The sequence below is a fragment of the Eufriesea mexicana genome, unplaced genomic scaffold (genome assembly GCF_001483705.2).
Source record: "Eufriesea mexicana isolate 0111107269 unplaced genomic scaffold, ASM148370v2 scaffold1653, whole genome shotgun sequence".
Taxonomy (NCBI): Eukaryota; Metazoa; Arthropoda; class Insecta; order Hymenoptera; family Apidae; genus Eufriesea; species Eufriesea mexicana.
This window is the reverse complement of record NW_016909884.1, coordinates 1,968,277-1,983,527: the sequence shown is the minus strand read 5'-3', so window position 1 is coordinate 1,983,527 and position 15,251 is coordinate 1,968,277. Positions and strand designations below refer to the sequence as shown.

The window sequence follows — 15,251 nt, the reverse complement described above, 5'->3', positions numbered from 1 at the left end:
ATCAAGAAGAATTAAGTAAACCGGCCACCAAGAGTTAAATTCATTAGAATCAAGTCTCTCTCTCTTTCTCCCCTTACAGATGGGAATCAAAAATTAACAATACCGCGATAATGTGATGTGCGTAAGAAAAGAGTGCACGATGACGATGACTCAAGACCAGAGAAAGTTCAGAGAAACGCGCGTTTCAAAGTGGAGGGCAATCGGAGGTGTTGGAAGATGGAGATTAAAAAGGAAGAGAGCAGTCGATAGTTCCCTGAATCGTAGAAGCAAAGGTATACACGCAAACACGGGAAGCACAGGAGGGGAGACAAACGCGAATGACTGAAAGGAGGATCTCTGGTAAATAAAATTATCAAGGAGGAGGTTGTTCTTGAGAAAAACGCTGAGGAGAAAGGAGAAATTTGTCCATAGTAGTGGAATCACGTGGGGATAGATCAAGCTCGCATCCTCTGACGATACGAAGAAATTCGGAAAATGGCGGAAACTTGTAAAGTCTCCCAAAGCTAAGTGACCTTGAGCACCTCGTTCTTCATCGCGCGGCGTTACTCAACGAAAGAAACGAAGGAAACTCCTCAAGTTCCATAAATCTCGGCTTGCACAACAGCTATTTGCTGTATTGGTTGGACGAAAAAGCGGAGCAAAAATGGCCGGTAATGAGACGAAAGTTCGCGATAATGGCGGGCTTAAGGAACTTAAGGTCTGCCGGCATTTCGTGCGGAGAAAGGCACGGAACGTTTATTCGTTTGTCAATCGGGACATGTCAGCCGGTGAAGAGAAATGGTCAGTCGATTTTTTCGCGAATATTTGCGCGATGGTTCGGCGCGCCTCGCGTCGGGGGGCCTCGATACAGACACACGAGGCGAATATGCACACGGATCGATATTCGGGTTTTGTTGTGCAATTAATTATACCTATTAGCGAATCGTATTCTCGTCAATAAACGCGCCGGCACGAGCCCGGGCATAATTTAATTTACGATCTAACAACGATCGCCCACCTCTCCCGTTACAATTGACACGTTCCGGTAATAAACGCGACACCGGCTAATGTCGTGCGAAAATTGTCGCACTTTCGCGCGCAATCGTTAATTCACGCGCGATTTCCGCGTTCCATCGGGTGAATCCGCGATGAGGGGAAACAGCGGTCGTGCGATATTGTTCCCCGTTTTTCTAAAGTTCCCAAAACGATTCGTCCGGGTGATAAAGCGTCGATGACTCGTTTAGGATGATTTTATTCGCTCGACGAAATAAACTGGGCTCTTGTCGAATGAATTTCGACCAGGGTTCACTCGAGAGGAAGGCTGAGGTGCAACGAACGCGCGAGGACTAAACGAATGGACAGGACTCGAAGTATCGAGCGGTCGTTTACGCGACATTTTCATTTCGACCAATTATCAGACAGCCAGGCAATCAATTCGCACGACGAACGTTCGGCCCCACTGTCGGATACGGTCACGGCCGTGCAGAAATGTTTCGACGTCCGGCGTGCTGGATGATTCGTTGGCCGCCAATTGATCAGGAACCATCGTCATTAGGCATCGGCGTTTAATTTCCCATCCGCAATGAAACGGTAACCGATCAAAAGCTCCGCATTACTTATGGCTGATTGATCGATAGAACCCTCTCCCCCTCTCTGTCTGTCCCGCCGCTGTGCTTCTCTCTGTCTCGCCCGCGTCGCCTCTTCCTTCCTCTTCCTCGTCCCAGCACCGCTGCGAGCCCGCGGAAGCTTTAATTCCGCTCCGACCACACTCCCGATTCCCGGTCATTACGATCCGGGACCGGATCGCAAATTCAATTCGACCTGCATTTCGCAGTTTCTATTTGTCCACCAGTTACGTCGTTTCGTCGTTTTACGCCCACCTGCCGACGGGTTTTAGTTATGCTCGGTTTAAAAGCTATCGTACACCGCGTGCAAACCCGATCCTCGTGGCTCTCCATTGTCGCGCAGCCGGGCACTCGGAGTGGGGATACGCCGGCGCCGCGGTGGGGGTAGGCGGTAGTGAAGGTAGGCGGTAGTGGGGGTCGAGCGCCTTGCGAGCAACATTCTTCGCACGGACTCTAGTGAGGTCGTCGAGTTCTTGCCTCGATCTCGATGTATCTTGGTCCGAGATACGTGTACCGTTTTTCCGATGGAGAGCGGGTTCTACGGTCACGTCAGCTGCTAATATCTACGGAGACATTCGAGAAACGAGTACAGAGTCTTTGCACGAGTAACGAGGTCCGAAGTTGCAACAACTCCCGGATTTCTCGAAGCTTGTAGGCCGATTCGTGGTCGTGCTCCCGGTGACCCAGTAATCGAGGGTCGATATTCACCGGGCCCGGTGTCTAACGGTGTCTAACGTTCCGAGGAATCGCGTGAACACCGCGTGTGTCGTTCGAATTCGAGCCTTTCTCGCATCGAAGGTGGTGTGGGTCGACGACTCGTTAAACGTCGCGTGATTACGAAGAATCTTCGGCCCTGAAAGAAGCAATCAGCCGGTTGAATTAAAGAAACTCGATGCAATTCCTTGCAGTGCTTGGATTTTTTCGAATTATTCCAATTTGAAATGGTCCGAGGCCTTACTATGCGAAAAATGTTTACCAGGCTTTTTATCTTTTCAAACGATCGATTAATTCATCGGGTTAATTGATCGTGAACCTCTTTTCACGATCTTGGGAACTTTCTGATATTATAGTCATCGTTTGGTGGATGGGAGAATTCAAATTTCAGACAGCGTCGAGACAGGGTGGAAGAAAGGCGAATTCGATGGTTTGGACAGGAATTTCCTTTTTTCCCGATATTACACGGATAGCTAGATAGGTGGCGGATCGATTCTTATTTCGACACCGTTCGCCAGCGTAATATCCGGCAAACACGAGAGCCAGCTTTCGTTTTCTCTGCACCCGCCGACACCGGTGAAAACGAGAGGCACTCGACAACTTTAAAGCCCCTGACGAACGACTTTCCCCGGTTTTCGCCTCGAAATTCGTTAATTAACACCGATCAACCGATTCTATAATAATCGGGTTCTTTCATAGATCCTAACCAGGCGACGTAATTCTTATTAACACGTTTGCTATCTTTTTCAAGAAAAATATCTACATTTTCAAGGATGAAAATTTACGTTTAAAAACAGGGAATATCGGAACAAGCTTTATAGGCAAAATCAATTTATCAATACCTTAGAGCTTATCGGTAAAGTTACGAGAATTAATGAATTCAATTTTATCATTCGTAATCTCAGGTTTGTACTGTTATTTATTGGACCAGGAAAGGAGCGTTGCTTTGTTTCGCCAATTGGTACTAAATTTTAAAGTGGAGAGAGAGAGAGAGAGGGAGGAAAGTACATCTTGTTGGAAAGGAGCGTTGCTTTGTTTCGCCAATTGGTACTAAATTTTAAAGTGGAGAGAGAGAGAGAGGGAGGAAAGTACATCTTGGATGTAAAATATTAGTATCTCGTTTATGCTAATTCCAGGGATATTAGAATAGAAACCTTTATTTGTTAATTCAATTGCCTGCTGAATCTGATTGGCTTTTATTGCACGGAGTTTTATCGAATAGACAGTTTTTTGCTATAGATCATTTGGTCACACACACGTGTGATGTAGTGCCATAATGATAAAAGCTTTCGAAATAACAAAGCGGTAATAAAGATAAAAATATTTTCAACAATAAGACCACAATGCTCGAGCAGAGAGCTAATTACATTTTAACGATCCGCAAATATGTAAACAGTTAACCTTTTGCACTCCATTAGTGCCATTAGGCAGACAGTGATAATTCCGCGATTATTTGGTTTCATTTTATTTGATAAATACGACAAATAAAAGAATATCAACGTACACATGAATTTGCAAACATACATAATCATTTTTCCTCTCGAAGTACATTATCTCTCTGATTTTAAGAAGCTTTCCAATGACAAATTGCGTTGGAGAAGCTAACAGATTGGATTGGAAAATTCTACAATAGTACAAAAGATTAAAAGAACGAGGAAAAACGTGTTGCGATATACAGGCAGACATATTCTATCACGGTTTGCAGGTATCATGCAGAAGCATCTGCGATGCAAGCAGATAAGACTTCATCTGCTTTTGTCGAAAATTGAAACTCGATCTCTGTCACAGGCGCATGATCCTGCAGCCTGGATAGCACTCACTGCACCATACTTCCCTTGAAAAGCGACACAATTTCGCATCTTTTGAGATATCGCTCTGACGATGCAAAAGAATTTCACGATTGAGCCTGAAAATCTCATTCCTTCATCGTTATAATTACATCACTAGAGGATAATTACATCCCATTGTAGTACCCTCTGACTATACTGTACTTACTCAACCAGAGAATTCTGAATGTGAAGATTGGCGTGTTTAAAATTGGAAACTGTACTATTAATATCTAATCATGTCCAAAATCAAATTTTTATTGAAAAACGATCCCGAAAAATATATTTTTAGAGAGTAATTACATCCCATTGTAGTACCCTCTGATTATACTGTACCTAGTCAACCATAGAATTCTGAATGTGAAGAATTGCGTGTTTAAAATTGGAAACTGTACTATTAATATCTAATCATGTCCAAAATCAAATTTTTATTGAAAAACGATCCCGAAAAATATATTTTTAGAGAGTAATTATATTCCATTGGAGTACCCTTTGACTATACTGTATCTACTCAATCATAGAAGTCTGAACGTGAAGATTGGCGTGTTTAAAATTGGAAACTGTACTATTAATATCTAATCATGTCCAAAATCAAATTTTTATTGAAAAAAGATCCCGAAAAATATATTTTTCTCATTAATGATTATATTATATGGATACAAGTTGTTAGATCAGAGATCCAGGTGTTTCCTGATATATCCTAACACGTCGATCATTCCTTGGAGGCCAAAAAGGAAGAGATTCCTTGAGAATAGGAATACCTCTTCGATTTAGCCTCGTGCTCTTTGATTTAACTTCTTGCCATCGGGGATTAGAATACCCTCGGACAAGAGTAAATTTAGTACGCTTAGATCTGAGTCATCCGTGTGTAATTCTAATGCAGAATAGTTGGTGCATCACTTTGACCTATCGTATCTCGCTGAAGGATCCTAATTTCCTCGGGCAGCCAAATGTAAGCTGTTTGCTGCCAAAATTTTCACGTATTTTAGCCTAATTAACGCGTTTTTGTCTTCCAATCTGTTGCTACTTGTGTGATACTGTTGGAGAGCAACGATTGACACAAATACTAGACATGTCACTTGTCTAGGAATCCTAGTGACAGGTTAGGCAGTGACACAGGGCTAAGGATTGTAGGATATAACATAAGGACCTTTTCCCTTCACTATAATAATTCCATTAAGATAGAAAAGCAATAACCTATTCACTTCTGCTTATTTCCCTTTTGCAAGGAATTATATTCAACCAGTATACACCAATTTTGATGAAATTTATGTGAGAGATAGTTCTCAAAAAAATATTTAACACTTTTTTTATCAGTCACCATTCATACTAAAGAGGTGAAATCAGCCCTCGACAGGGTTGAACGCATATTTCTTTGAATACCTCGAAAACCCAGAGGATTAGAGTCAAATTATTTTTACAAAATATAGCTTTTTAACATGGAAAATGTAGGCACGTAGAAATAATTATATTGCACGTAAATGAATACACGTGATCTATAGATCAAAATAGGGGATACGTGTCTTTGGAGCTTCTTACTCTTTCACGATCAATAAGAATTATAACACGAATAATTTTCAGTCATTCCATGCCATGAGAAGTATCCCAATTAAATTCGAATTCTTGTTAGTTAATGTATTCACTATACCAATCCCAATATTAATAAATTTTATTATAACCAAGTCTCAGATAAGAATATCGCTAAACGGAAAACTGCTTGGACAAATATTCTACTTCGTGAGCGTCGAGTTCGACCAGAATTATTTCGGAGATAAACACGTTTAGGAGGAAACAGGGTGCAACAGATCACGGGTTGAACCTTCGACGGACAAAGGTAGCAGGTTATCTTGGCGAAACTTTAAATAGCTTTTTCGCGATTCTGCTCGGGCCACGCGGCAGTCGTGGATGCCGATAAAAACAGGCGAGTTTACAAAGCTGCCGGTTGCTCTTTTAAGGCCGAGGTGCATTTTCTCCTCACCGCTGCCGCGAATTTCGCGATCGTGGATGCAAATAACTCGAGGACCCGATCGCTGCTCGGTATTGAATTGAATAGTTACCTCGTCGCAGCAACCCCGTGTTGCGAACTTTCCGAGTTTAAGACGGAGCTTCGTAAATTGAAGGAGGGATTGGTGTTCGAATTATGCGACGAAGAACGAGTAGAACGAAAGAATTGGCCCAGCTTAATGGTTCAATCCCTCGCGTGCATTTTGCACGTGCGTCAGACATGATACGTAGAAATGACTGGCATATCTGGCATACGTAGAAAATAAATTTTAATTTGTAGGTCGGTGAAGCATCAGAGCGCTACATAAATTTGTGCGTTTTTATTCTTTATGAATTTTTTAACGAGCTGGTAAAATGTATAGTCGGGCAGAGGGATGAAACGGGGTCGCGAATTATGGTATCTGGCTGAGACCACGAGTGGTACCAAAATGGCACCGTTCATGATGTCCGTGCTTAGAACAGTATATGTGGTATTCGGGTGACTATGTATCTAACGTTTACTATAAAATAGCATGATACTATAATAAATAGTATATAATATACAAAATAGATAGAACAGAAGGGTAGTTTGAGGCAAAAATTGTTTGGTTCCGAGGATCACATGACACGTGAAAATTATTTTGTGATGGTGTTAAAGATATACGAAGGTCAAAGCTAATTTTTTAAATGGAATGGTATATTTTTTATTCCAGAATTTTATTTTGCCTAAGAAAAGGGGTAATTTTCGTTGGAGACATTTTGGGGGATATTATAATACTATAAAATTTCAACCCCGGGAATTTATTAAAGCTAAATTCTGTTTCGGACTATTGAAAGATAATTTAAGTTATTGAAATTACAAATCTAAATTATAAATGTTTCGAACGCTTCGAAGCAGTTTGAATTTTCGAAAATACAGCAATATTCGTAGAGTAAGGGAAGAACCTGTTTCAGGTCGATATCGTACGGCATTGATTGATGCTCGAGTTCTTTATCTCTCCAAAATATCTCAAGTTTCTGCTCCGGAAGTTGAAACATTTGTATTTTTACGTTCGACTGATTTTATAACCTCGCTACATCCTCCGAATCCACTATACTCAACCGTATGGTTGATTCTCGTAAAAAGCAGCTGGGCAATCAGAGTAGAAACTCGAGAAATTAAGAAAAAAGAAAAAAGGAAGAAAAATAAAGTAAAGCATACTAACGAATCCAGGAATAATCATTATTTTTATCTTTCTAGTACTAAAATGTAAAAGGTCGGAATATTTACACTTCACCTAATCGATTACATAACATTGCCATAACTTTACACCTTCGATTTACTAAAATCGTCATTAAGTATTCATTTAGCGTCATTTCGCTTGGTATATCGTGCGAAAAATCTTTAGAATTACTATCCATCCGACAAACTGACCAAGAATTATACCGAAATCGAGGAACATTGCAGAATCCAAAAATTGAAACTTGAAAAATGAAGAATAAAAAGGAAAGGGGAGTAAAGAGAAAGGTAATAACGAATCTAAAAATAGCCGCAATCGTAATCACGATAGCTTGGAACGGGAACGAAGGAAACTAATGTACACGAGCACACGATCCAAGCGCCGCAAGCACGATCGTGTGAACCGCGAAAGTAGGAGAAGATGCCGGTAAAATTAGATGCACCTCTTGTTGCTCCTCGCCGTTCCTCATCTTCCACGCGTGCGAACGCGGCGTGAAAAGCTTCGTGGAACGGTTTTTGGGGTCAAGGAAAGCGGTGTGAACGGCTGGCTGATTCCTGTACTCCGTTCGATTTTCTAATTTCCGGAAACGCGTTCGCCAGCACGGCCGCACAGTGGCGCCCTCGCGCTCATTCATACGTGCACGAAGGGGCCACGAAGGGTATTCACAGGTGCCCAAGTATCCCTGAATACTTGCATCGGCCAGGAGCCAGACCACTGACGACTCTATTTACTCTCTGTTCAATCCCGCGCCCGGTCCGTGGTCTGCGGATGAGGTACGTGACGTCAAAAGTACGGGAATCCTTTAGGCCAGAGTAGCGACGGGAGTTCCAGGTACTTCCGACGGAAATTCGAAGCAGTTTCAATTTTTCAAACGGCCTGTCCGTTGATTTTTGGACGTGGACGCTTTGACCAACTCGGTTGGCAACTCGGCCGATGTCGTGGTCCCCTGGAAACGTGTTTCGACGTTTCACGATGTCACGGATAGCTCTAGCAGAGATGTGTCTATGAGAGGTGTCTGGAATTTTGCTATCGACAGATTGGATAGTTTCCGATTGGTTGATCGATTTATCGTTTTCTTTGTCTCGTTCCGAGTTCTTCGTACTTTTCGTCGCTTCCGTTGGTCAAAGCTCTAGGGTAGCTTCATCAGAGATGTGTCTATGACAGCTGTTTGGGTCTTTGGATGGGAAAGGTTAAGAATTTTGGTATCGATTAGTCGATCCATCGTTTCTTTTGTCTTGTTGTGAATTCTTCATGTCTTTCCTGGCTTCCGTTAGTCAAAGCTAGGGTAACTTCATCAGAGATATGTCTACGGCAGCTGTTTGGATCTTTTTACAAGATTTGGATAAGAAAGGTTAGGAATTTTGGTACCGATTAGTTAATCAATTCATACGATCCAAGCGCCGCAAGCACGATCGTGTGAACCGCGAAAGTAGGAGAAGATGCCGGTAAAATTAGATGCACCTCTTGTTGCTCCTCGCCGTTCCTCATCTTCCACGCGTGCGAACGCGGCGTGAAAAGCTTCGTGGAACGGTTTTTGGGGTCAAGGAAAGCGGTGTGAACGGCTGGCTGATTCCTGTACTCCGTTCGATTTTCTAATTTCCGGAAACGCGTTCGCCAGCACGGCCGCACAGTGGCGCCCTCGCGCTCATTCATACGTGCACGAAGGGGCCACGAAGGGTATTCACAGGTGCCCAAGTATCCCTGAATACTTGCATCGGCCAGGAGCCAGACCACTGACGACTCTATTTACTCTCTGTTCAATCCCGCGCCCGGTCCGTGGTCTGCGGATGAGGTACGTGACGTCAAAAGTACGGGAATCCTTTAGGCCAGAGTAGCGACGGGAGTTCCAGGTACTTCCGACGGAAATTCGAAGCAGTTTCAATTTTTCAAACGGCCTGTCCGTTGATTTTTGGACGTGGACGCTTTGACCAACTCGGTTGGCAACTCGGCCGATGTCGTGGTCCCCTGGAAACGTGTTTCGACGTTTCACGATGTCACGGATAGCTCTAGCAGAGATGTGTCTATGAGAGGTGTCTGGAATTTTGCTATCGACAGATTGGATAGTTTCCGATTGGTTGATCGATTTATCGTTTTCTTTGTCTCGTTCCGAGTTCTTCGTACTTTTCGTCGCTTCCGTTGGTCAAAGCTCTAGGGTAGCTTCATCAGAGATGTGTCTATGACAGCTGTTTGGGTCTTTGGATGGGAAAGGTTAAGAATTTTGGTATCGATTAGTCGATCCATCGTTTCTTTTGTCTTGTTGTGAATTCTTCATGTCTTTCCTGGCTTCCGTTAGTCAAAGCTAGGGTAACTTCATCAGAGATATGTCTACGGCAGCTGTTTGGATCTTTTTACAAGATTTGGATAAGAAAGGTTAGGAATTTTGGTACCGATTAGTTAATCAATTCATCGTTTCCTTCATCTTGTTCCGAATTTTTCGTGCCTTTCGTGGCTTCCGTTGGCCAAAATCAAGATAGCTTCAAGATTCACCAAAGACATGTCTGTCAAAGCTGTACTAATGTCTTAGATAGGAGGTGTTTGGAATTTTGGTATCGGTATCGATATTCACAGGATGAACTTCGAGTATCTGAGTGATTCATCGTCTACTTTGTCTCATTTCGAATTCTTCGTGCCTTTCGTGGCTTCCATTGACAGAAATTAGGGTAGCTTCATCAGAGATGTGTCTGTTAGAAATGCAATGCACCTTGGTATATACCAGACAGGCTTCGATCAGCTAACTAATCCAATATTCCAGCATCTTCCGTTTCCTTCTAGACTCTCCATGTCCTTCATCTCTTCCATTGACCAAACTCAAGCCAGCTTCATCACAGCTCTAGTCTCTGCTAGAGGTATCTTTAGGAACATTAGCATAAACACACTTAATTAACTAGTCCCCTATCCCAGGTGTCTTCGTCTCTTCCATCGACCAAACTTACGATAGCTCCACCAAACTCAGAGGTGGCTTCAATAATACGTTATTTTGATCAGACATTTCGGAACGCTGGTATCCCCATTCCTATCATCCAACCAATCCACGTCTTTTTACTCCTCTTACTCTTCTTCTAAACTTTCTGCGTCTTTCGGGGCCACGAGAGTCTAGGAACCAAGCGACTCGATGAACAGGTCAGCTCCAGGAGCACTGTCGAAGAGCGGAAAGGTAGATATAAAGAGAGGAACGAAGGGGGATCCAAGAGGGAAGTGTTACTGAAACTCCGATCGCTGTTAAGCGGATTTACGATGGCACGTGCGGACGTTTCACGAGCACAGTGGAGCAGATAATGACGTTAAGAGGATCCGGGAGCTTGCGGTGTCCCGGTTGCAAGCGCAGGTCCGACGAAAAGTATGCGTCGCGCTGGCATAAACGTCCGTACCCCAACGACACCCTGCGCAGCGAAATCGTATTGTTTAGACGGCCGATGAATATTCACGTGCACAGTTCGGTGAATCGTATTATCGAGCTTGTTGTGTGGCGTTTGTCTCTTTGATATTCGGCGTGTGTCGCGTGCGGGTCACTCGCGATTACACCGCTGGTTACTTGTTGAATATCTATGGCTAACGCGATACATCGTCGTCGACCATGCGCAATTATTCGCTGGTTAATCGTGATTCGCTCTTTTCATGGATTTTCCTCAGTAGGGTAAACAGGTCGTTTGCGATACGTCATTGGAATTGTTACGATCCGAGGGACAAATGAGACTTGGCCAGTTTGCTGATACGGTTCCGGAATGGCGAGGAGGAAAAGAGTGAAAGAGAGAGAGAGAAGAAAGAAAGGATCCTGAGTCAGTTTGGGAATTGGTGAAGATTGTTGGCAGGTGGAGAATGGCGGAGAGGCTACGAGGAGAGCGGAGACCAGGTCAGAGGACCTATTTGTATGGATGGGATAGTTAGGAGAGGACTTTCGAGAGGCTTGTTGGTGTAGATCGCTTTGGTGGTAAAGGCAGAAGGTCTGTTCCACTGTTGTACCTCAACTGACATGGGTCACGTGTAGATCTCCCGTCGATATCGCGAAACGTATTCGTCTCTTCGTATTGTTCCAATTAATTAAGCTCTCGCTCGTTGCACGGACGAAAAATTACACCCCTCGTGGCGTGGTCTTGCAGGGAACCGAAGCATGGAAAGAACGCGTGGAAACGAGAAAGGTATTTTTCGAACGTAAAACGAAGATTCGGTGATGTATGGTGCTTCGTGCTGCTTAGAGGGAAGATAGGAATTTAAGAGCTGGAATTCCGCAGGATGTTTCAGAGTTAAATGCTGACTTGGAAAGGTGAACGTGTAAAATCGTTGCGAATCGATTGGTTCTAACGTTGAAGGAGAATCCATCAGTGGCGTCGTGGAATGGATGCAATCAATCAAATACGATAGTTGGAGCGTAACGCTGGTTGAATTCTGTTTCAGTTACTTGGAGATATACAACGAGAGGGTGAGAGATCTTTTGAAGCCGTCCTCGAGCACAGGCGGATTGAGAGTTCGCGAGCATCCTCGACTGGGCCCTTATGTTCAAGGTACCGGCAATCGAACATTCGCTTCGAAATTCTGCAATTTCGATATAATTGTTAGCTAAAATAATCGTCAGCTTTGAGACCCCCATTCTATTCGTTTCGTTCCAATTCTCCACCAATTTTCCTCGAAATATTCCTTAAATATCGCATTCCTCGTCACTCTTAAAAGTGCCTCTTAATTGTTCATGAATTTCAAAATTTTTACTCGACTATCCTCTTTTGTAATAGATTAGGTTTATCCCGAGATCGTTGATGGGAAGATCCCACTCAGTTCTATCCATATTTTAATTTTTCGAAATTTCTTATTCTTTAAATACCGAATTTTTCATCATCTCTAAATGTTTTTATTCGTTGTTTGCAAATTTCCAAATTTCTAAATTTTTAATTACCCTTAATTACCTATCCTCGGACAGGTCTGACCAATTACCTGGTTTATTCCCTGTGATCACTAGCACGTCGATTGCAACGGTATTTTCCTGGTCTTGTTTATTTATTAATTATTCTGATTATTCTAATATTGATTACATTAATGATCATCGATTATAACGATATTTTGCTGATCTTGTCTATTTATTAATTATTCTGATTATTCTAATATTGATTACACTTGTGACACTGTAAACGTTTCTGTTCTCTCTTGTCACGCATTTTTATCGACCATGATTTTCCCTGTCAACGTGTCAACGTCAACAAGATTTTTCTCCATCCTATTCGTTTCATTTGATCATATAATCTTTCGTTAACTTTCTTAATTATCTCTGACAATTTGGAAAATTTTTGGTTATTCTTCCCATTTCGGTGCCAGGTCTGACCCATCATCTAGTCCGTACCCTGGAATCGTTGATGTCCTACGTGGAGGAGGGCACGAAGGCCCGGAAGACAGCGTCGACGTTGCAGAACTCGTGCAGCAGCCGCAGTCACGCTCTGTTGACGATCGGCGTCGCGGAGGCGTCGCAGGGCGTCGGGAACGGCGTCTCCTCGAGGAGGAAGGAGATCTTGCCACGCGGTGGCAGCAAATTGCGACTGGTCGATCTGGCGGGCAGCGAGAGCGCGGCCACGTGCAGCGGCGTTCATCGACTGAAGGTGAGTCACTTCCTAAAAATAATAACGTTGGCTCCAACCAACAGCCTGATCGATAAACCTTTTCGAGCAGGTTGAAATCGAAAAGCTACGTGATCGGCGAATTTCCTTCCCCAACGAGCATGGAATACGTGCTCGCCCTGTCTGCACTCTGTGAAATCTTTGTCGCGTTCTATTCGTTTGTCACGGGAGTAAATTAACGAGTCACGAAGAGTGACAATCTTTCGTTCAACGACGAGTATATTCGTCATGGAGAAGAAATAATTTGCTTTCGCTGTTTAAGGTAGAATATAGGTGAAATTGAAATTGAGAATATTTGCAATTTTAACAGGTTTTGGAATAATTATGTCAGATTATATAACCCTTTGCACTCGAGGATTTTTTGGCTAAAGATGAGTAGGAGTTCAAAGATTTTCTGCTATAAAGCTGACGATATTTTTTCAGCAATAAGTAAGAAATTGTATAATAATTAATATGTAGAATTGTTCGATTTCCATACCTTGCACAACGTTACATTATCTTAAATTTGATATATTAATTAATATATCAATGGCAAATGGCGACTGAAGGGCGCCTCTCGAGTGCAAAGGGTTAATACAAGTATATTTTTAATTTCTAAGATTCTTTTGATTGCCAATAGAAGGAATTTTAAATTCAACGAATGACGTTAACAAATTTTTCAAAATGTAACTAGACAGTTTTCATTTTGCCCTAATTCCTATCAATTTCATAGCATGGCGAACTTGCCTTGTTTTCCTCGAGTATACTCGTTGCTTAAAAATAATTAAGCAGGATGGCGTAGACTTTCGAAATTAAATAAAACTTTACATGGGAACCTGGAACGAAATTTTCAAAATTAAATGAATTTGGAATTACTTATATAAAATACAAATGCTCATATATAAGTCGATACTTTTCCTTTTGAAAAAATTAACTTTTTGCATATTAATCTCATTTTAAGGTCCAATTAACTTTCGGAGCCCTTGGGTGCCCCTAGATCTCTGATGGATTACCTAATCATGATACCAGATCGTGTAAACTAGGAACGAAGCAAGAAATGAAACAAAGACAAAATCAAAAGAAAAATCTTTGCAGAACTTCTTGCGTATTAATCCCATTTCGAGGCTCAATTAAATTTCGGGACCCTAGGATGTCCCTAGATCTCTGATCAATCGCCTACTTGCGATACCAGATCGCATCGATTAGGAGCGAAGCAAGACACGAAATAAAGATGAAATAAAAAAGAAAAATCTTTGTCTGACACGTATCTTTGCAGGAGGGCGCGAATATAAACAAGAGTCTAGTGGCTCTAGGGAACGTAATATCAGCCCTTGCGGAGAGAGGTACGACCGGAAGTGGTCCGGGCAGGAGGTTCATCCCTTATAGAGATTCTTCGCTTACTTGGCTGTTGAAGGACGCACTTGGCGGAAATGCCACTACCATTATGCTCGCCAGTAAGTGTCTTCTCTTTGATCTTCCCTTCTTCTGCTCTCACTTCTCCCTCACCCTTCCCTCGCCTCGCCTCTTCTTGTACCTCCTCTCCGCTTCCTCCGGCCTTCTTCACCCCCTTTTTCACCCCCGGCTCGTCGCATTTATTTTTACTAGACGCCACCTCGGTGTATCCACTTAAACGATGATTTACACGTTCAACGAGCAGCTTTCTTTTCACTCTGATTCGTCGCTAATCCGTTTATACGTTCGTTCCAGATTCGCTCCTCCAGATCTCGTCCCGTTCCATTCGAAACGTGGCTACTGCTCCGTTTCGCTCCTGTTCCCGAGGCCCGATCACCCCAGGATCGCGATATTTAATTTGGCAAGATGACTCAGCTTCCGGGACGCGACGAAAAAAAGAAAATGGCCGTCGCTTACCGATCTGTCCCTAGCCTCCTCCTGTCTCCGTCCACCGCACCCCTTCCCTCTCTCTTCCTGCTTAACTCGCAGCTTTCCATAAATTCCAGTTAATTGCCAGAGGAGAATTATTATCGCGAGCCTCTGATTCATGCAATTATACCCGCGATACTGGAGCCCAGACCCGGCCCGGATGGTAATTGGTTTAAATGCTTTTCCAGGCGAGCTAAGGCGCGGAGATTAAAATTCGATAACCGGCGCGAAAGCGTAGTGACGGGAATCGGTAAATACGGAATCCTTTAAGCTCGTCCAAGTCGCAGTTCCGCACTGCTCTCTCAACGTTTCAACACCGTTGGCCGACGTCGAACGTCCTCTGAAACGGTGCGAAACGCAACAACTTTAACGCGTAGATGCCTCGTAGATAGAACTCTGTAACGCGTCTACAGGGTGTTTCGGACAACACGGCTCCGAAAATTCGAG

At 43.1% G+C, this 15,251-nt stretch overlaps 1 protein-coding gene across 1 annotated transcript in view; it reads left to right on the top strand.

The window, feature by feature from the left end:
* Positions 1-15,251, top strand: part of LOC108548828 (kinesin-like protein KIN-7I) — a 43,114-nt gene that overhangs the window by 16,750 nt on the left and 11,113 nt on the right. The window contains exons 4-6 of the mRNA XM_017901950.1: positions 11,740-11,846; positions 12,649-12,926; positions 14,200-14,377. Coding sequence (XP_017757439.1) covers positions 11,740-11,846; positions 12,649-12,926; positions 14,200-14,377 — 563 coding nt within the window. The remainder of the gene's footprint in view (positions 1-11,739; positions 11,847-12,648; positions 12,927-14,199; positions 14,378-15,251) is intronic.